General features: G+C 48.0%; 1 protein-coding gene across 7 annotated transcripts in view; it reads left to right on the forward strand.

Annotated features, from left to right (window-relative positions):
- WBP1L (WW domain binding protein 1 like) overlaps positions 1–4,483 on the forward strand; it is a 59,288-nt gene extending 54,805 nt beyond the window's left edge. For all 7 annotated transcript variants that reach the window (XM_057421057.1, XM_057421052.1, XM_057421058.1 and 4 more), the window contains 2 exons: positions 570–731; positions 2,169–4,483. In XM_057421057.1, coding sequence (XP_057277040.1) covers positions 570–731; positions 2,169–2,905 — 899 coding nt within the window. In that variant the 3' untranslated portion in view covers positions 2,906–4,483. The remainder of the gene's footprint in view (positions 1–569; positions 732–2,168) is intronic.
- The last annotated feature ends 1,517 nt before the right edge of the window (positions 4,484–6,000 follow it).

Raw genomic sequence — 6,000 nt, forward strand, 5'->3', positions numbered from 1 at the left:
TGTAAAAAGAGTATGGTTTTGTTAAACGTAACAATGAAGGATTTGGGATGGAAATTAAAGAGCAGTGCAAACAAAAGCAAAACATAGTGCTTGGGGGTTTTCCTCTTCTTCTGTGGTCAATCTGCAGAGTGGCTTTTGTGTCTTGATTGTTATTTTCAAACTGAAGTGGCTGTAGGAGACAAGTTCAGTGTTATTCACAGCTCTTCTCATATTTTTGGCTAGAAGAAATGATATCCAAAGGGTGGGAGCGATGATAGAGGGAGCTTAGCTCTGTCTCCATATTTCATTCTTCTCTAGAATTGTACTTAATGAACACACTCCACATTGTACCAAAGCATGTACCGAGTTACCCAATTCTGTCAGGGCTACCCAAGGCTGTCAGAATAGGAGTCAACCATGCAGGCAGGTCTGTGTTGAAGCCTCCTGGCACAACATGTATTTCTGCCTTTAAGAGCAGTGCAGGGTTCAAATCTGGGCTTTCTGATGATCTTCTCCATTGCCTTGTGGTGTTTGCTGGGTTTGGATGTGGCTCTTGCATTGTGGTTAACACTTGCTCTCCCCCACTGTAGGGTTTTGGCTGGTGTGGACCATCATCATCATCCTCAGCTGCTGTTGTGTTTGCCATCACCGACGCACCAAGCATCGTCTCCAGGCCCAGCAGCGGCAACATGAGATCAACCTGATCGCATACCGGGAAGCCCATAACTATTCAGCCCTGCCGTTTTATTTCCGTATGTACCTCACACTGGTTTTCCTGGAGGTCATGGGTAGCAGGGCAGCAGCAAGTTTGCTGGGTTGGGTGGAAGCAGGCAGCAGTGGTTGGGCTCAGCAAGAGGCAGTGAGCAGCTTTCTGGCCTAACCTTGGCTTGTAGAGATGAGGTGGCATATTCCAGCTGCTGGATGCATTTGACTCCCCCTTGAGTCTGCAGGTGAGCCACACCAGCTACACCACCTTCACACCCACCCTTGATTTGGCTTTGTGAGTACAGTGATCCCCTGAGTGCTTTTCTGCGAGGGTTCTTATAATCTCCTTCAGGACTTCATGGATGCTCCTCCTTTCCAGCCTGCACTTGCTGCTGGTGGGACTGAGGTGTGCAAAGTGGCCTCTTAAAATACAGTCACACAGGGTGGGTGGAAGTGGTGCCTTGGCAGGGACTGTGCTGCCTCCTGCCCTGTGCTGCAGTGACCAGACCACATTGTTGGTGAGCAGCCCTAGGACCTGGCAGGAAGGAGCTGTTGCCCATGGCTCAAGGAAAGTACAATTGCTTTGTGCTCTCCTTCGTGCCCTCCTACGCTGCACTAGAACAGCAGGCCTCGGCCTTCTGACTGGTGGTATTGCAACTGAGTTTTCTGTAGTGGACTGTTGAGTTGCATATATGAGCTTGCTTTTATTGTTCAACTCCTGCAGCCACCTCAGAAATAATCCCCAGCAGCCTTTTCCTTCCCAGGGATACCCAATTGCACATGGAAAACTGCAGTGCTTTGTGTTTCCAGTATTTAAGTCCATTCTGTCTATATATAGATTGTTTTGTTGCCTCTTAAAAAATAAACAAAATCTGTCATAGATTTGTGGGGCTGTAAGTACAATAAACCAAACTTTCTTGACAGTACTGCCAGTTTGCTCTGCCTGCACCAGAAAAAAATTAATCCAGTGTTAACAACTGAAAGCCAGGATCCTTATAACTGCTTATGTTTCTTCATATGTGCACAAGGCTTTGTGAGATGAGGTCTTTGTTCCTGAAAGCGGAATCTTGGCTGAGAAGCCAGTGTTGGTGAGGGCTGGTGAGGTATCTCCCAGGATGTTCTCTCCAGCTGATGCAGGCCATCCCTTGGTGTGGTTTATGGGGCTGTACTGGGGTACAGGGTGGTGATAGTAAGTTCACCTGGTAGCCCTGGGCATAGGCTTGAGAGCCAAGAGATCAGGCTGCTGTTCCCAGCTGTGTCCATCTCCTCCTGTAAAGGTGCCCTCCTGTGCCACGATTGCTGCTTCTCTATAACATGATGTGTCTCATTTGGGCCAAGTTTTGGCACCCCTTGTAAAGCCCCTTGAGCTGTTCAGAGGAAAGGTGCTGGTAGACAACAAACAACTAACAGACCTGCATTAATGACTTGTTTCCTGGGGTAAGCTGTTCAAGAAATAACTTCTCCTCCTTGCTTCCTACTTTCAGGGTTTTTGCCAAATTATTTACTACCTCCCTATGAGGAAGTGGTGAACCGACCGCCGACCCCACCACCGCCATACAGTGCCTTACATCCGCAGTGCGTCCCAGCAGGCAGCAGTAGCACAATCCCAGACATGCCAAGAAACCTACAGCCAGCACAGAGCAGCTCAGCAGCACCCAGTGGCAATAACAGCAGTACTGACCACCCCGGGTCCCCCGGCCTCGGGGATCCCGAGCCCTCCACCCCCACACTTGAGAGAGCAGTTGCCAAAATGCAAAGCATTGAGCCTGGTGGTACCAGCACAGGAGCCGAGCTGGTGGAGAGGGCTGGTCCTAATAAGGATACTGAGTGCAAGGAGGAACTGCTCAAAGGTTACAGCTCTGAGAGCTTAGAGCAGAGCAGCGCCATTCCCGATGCGAAGGACAAGACTCCGGGCAGGCAGCGCCGCTTCACTGGTGACTCGGGCATCGAAGTCTGCGTATGCAACCGGGGCCATCACGACGATGACCTCAAGGAGTTTGATGGGCTCATTGATGATGCTCTGGATGGGCCTCTGGACTTCTGTGACAGCTGCAGCGGCCGTTCCCATGGGGATGAGGAGGAAGGGCTTTTTAATGCCGCAGAGGAGCAGCACCGTGAACACAGCCACCACCACCTGCCCCGGCAGCCGGTGTGTGTACTCTTGAACACAATAAATGAGCAGGACTCTCCAAACTCTTGTACCAGTAACTCCCCCAGCTAAGGTGGCAGAGTGGAAGGGAGAAAAAAAAACAAAGAAATGAGAGTGGAATAAGAGGATAACAACTTTAATAGGAGGAAAAAAGGTGATACAACCTTTTCTTAGTTTATTTCTGTTTCTCCCCCTCCAGTATAATTCGAGGACTAGTCCTTGAAGGCCCGGTGTGTGGGGGACGGGTCGCTCGGGGTTTTGTTAATCATGTCTGTCCTGCTCTGCAGGGCAGGGACTGGTGTTTCTCAATGAGACCTTCTAACAAATGGAATTTTCCCAATGGTGATTTTGGTGATGGTTATTACGAGTTTGTTGGGTTTAGTTTCTGAAAACACTGCTTTATCTCGCAATCAGTAAAGCTCAGCAGATCTCACCCTGGGAGGATACAAAAATCACCATCAGGCTTCAACCTCCAGGTGTCTTCCCAGAAGCAAGCAGCTTCTGACAGTGCTGGCAGTCAGTGGCCCAAGAGTTCTGGTTTGATATAGTGCTCTTGAGGTATTGGGGATTTCTTTTCGGTTTAGCTTTTATTTTATGTGTGTGTGCGCGCGCACGTGTGTGTGTGTGTAGTTTTCCTGAAGCTGATGAATGCCTGAACACATCAGCCCTATAACCTCTGGTGCTTCAGTGTTTAAGACAGCAGGTAGGAAATTTCCCACTTGAAGCTGGTGACTGAAGGACCAGTTTCTTCCAGAAGGAGTGTTAGTCTACCGTGAGCAGTTTGAAAAGAAAGGCTTTGCAGAAATTTGCCTTTATATGTCATTTTTAAAGACAAGCGTATTCCTTCAATGCCTCCAAGAGCACAGTTAGAAGTAGAATCCAGGCAGCTGGGCTGCCTTCCAAGTACTGTGGTCTGCGAATGACCTTTTCCCGGTGTGCTGCAAAAGGGCTTGGCTTTATTTTGTTCCTTTCTTTGCACCCCGACAGCAGCACACTGGAGTTAAGATGACAAAAAAGAACAGGGCTCTCTTTGGCCAGCGTGCCTTCAAGCTTCAGGCGATGCATGTTGAACAAATGGAGACGAGAGCTCCGTCCATTGTGAAGGGATGACTTACCATGTAGATGTGGAAGACCTGTGCAGTATTTTTGTTTGAAATCCAAATGTTTGGTGCGATTCTAATGTTGACCACTTCAAAGAAATGAATGTCTGTTTTCTTTTTGTTTTTATGGTGCCAACTGGCTACTGTACAATGTCTGTGAGCGTGTGTGTGTGTGTGTGTGACTGCAATCCATGCATGCAAGTCCTACTGGTAATATGAAAACCTGCTGTAAGACTGCAAGAAAATTTACTGTAGCTTTGCTTTAATAAATGGTAGAGATTTTGTTAGTGACAACCTGAAGGAAAAACAAAGAGCTTGAAACTAACATTCCCTAGCGTGCTCATGTGGAAGAGAGCACAGTTCACACTATGTATCTTGTTCTCGGGTTTTCTCCCCGGCCCTTTTATAATTATGATCATCCTGATCATTACTGTTATGGGGGGAAAAGAAAATAGAAAACTGAACTCGGACATACTCAGATTTGATTGATTGAAAACCAAAATCAGTTTTAAATGAGGTGGAAACCAAAATATAATGCCTTTTCTGATAATTTGCCCGTGTGTATGTGCATCATTTTGTGAGTTAAGAGCAAGGTTTATCTTTAGTTTGTGGTTGTGCTTTGGTTTCTGAACTGGAGGTACATAGCACTGTGCTGGCAAGAGATGACAGCAAGACAAGTGTGCTCATCTTGGTATTTACCCACATGTTTGAGGAGAGCACTTTTACTTTACAAGGTTTAGGAGAATCTCACTCCTTTGTCTGTCACAGCCTTTCTCTTCTATCAGAACAGCTGATGAAAGCAGCTCTTCAGTTTGTGTCTTGGGATGCTCTTAGGAATGAAGGACTTCAGTGTGGATTCAGGAGATCTTGTTCCTGGATGCCTGGAGTGTGAGAGGTAACAGAGAGGCTGTACTCATCCCAGAGCCATGCTGGTTCCCTGTGCACTGACCACCCAGGGACTGGTCGCTCCCAGCTGTTCACTGACCACGTGCATCTTTTGAGAAGAGAATTAAAGATCCCCAGTGCCACCCTTAGGAGTTCTGTACGTATTGGCACCGGGTTTTGCTCCTCACAACACAGAGAAAGCTAAAACAAAGCACATCAGTCCTTACGGAGTGGGGTTTAATTGCTCTAAGTCCTGGGGATGGCCCCATGGCAGTGGGAGACCCACTGCCAATGTTTTTGTTGGTATAGGACAAAAATCTCTGTGTTTGCTTTTGTGCCACCCCACTGAGAGTGGCGGAAACCCCACTTCTGTGGACATACTGGTGCTTACCTCTAAGCCAGGCTTCTATTTCTGATCTTAAAAAGTCAGGAAGAAACAGGGGTGAGCCTGTTTTTATGAGTCCTGGAGGCTTTTAAGGACCATAAAGAAAGAAGGTACAAACCACATTTCTTAAGCCCACATGTGCCTGAGGAGGAGCAGGACAGTCACTGTGGCTCTTGGTGCTTCAGGCTTTTAGACCTGGAGCAGGAGGAATGGTGTAGGGGAGGACAGCTTCTTGGAGGCATCCGGCTGGTGTCTCTTCAGGGCTAAAAACATGGGCAGGGAGAGAGCTCCCAAAGCTCCAGCTTTGGAGCTTTAGAAGGGTGCTTGTTTGTCACGTGTGTCCCTTGGTAGAAAGCCAACATGACCTAAACAGAGCTCTTCTCTGAATGCACACTGGGGGAGTAAAGTGCTGGAGAAGCGAGGATGCAGGCAAGTGTGCATCTCTTACCACCAGGACACCGAAATCCACCCATTTCAAGCTATAAGGGGCAAGTGTTTTATGATTGTCATAAACATGCCACTTCAAAACCGAGTTGCAAACAGTGCAGCACAATTGAGGGCAAATTAGTGTCAATCCACGGCTAGATGTTTTTCTTTGCAACATGCTTCAAGTGTTGGTGCCAATAATGCTTGAAGTCTATTTTTGCCAGAGCCTTTGGCAGTGCAGTGCTGCATACACGGCATGTTTTTGGCCACTGAAGTCAGCTTTGAGGGCAAAGACCCAGCGGGTGTCCCTGCAGGCATGGGGGGATGTCGCCTGGGGACAGGCACTGCAGAGCCCATGTGATGGCTCAGCA

This window comes from Pezoporus wallicus, unplaced genomic scaffold, assembly GCF_028554395.1.
Source record: "Pezoporus wallicus isolate ANWC-B61680 ecotype Strahan unplaced genomic scaffold, APGP_CSIRO_Pwel_v1 contig_3365, whole genome shotgun sequence".
NCBI classification, from domain to species: Eukaryota; Metazoa; Chordata; class Aves; order Psittaciformes; family Psittacidae; genus Pezoporus; species Pezoporus wallicus.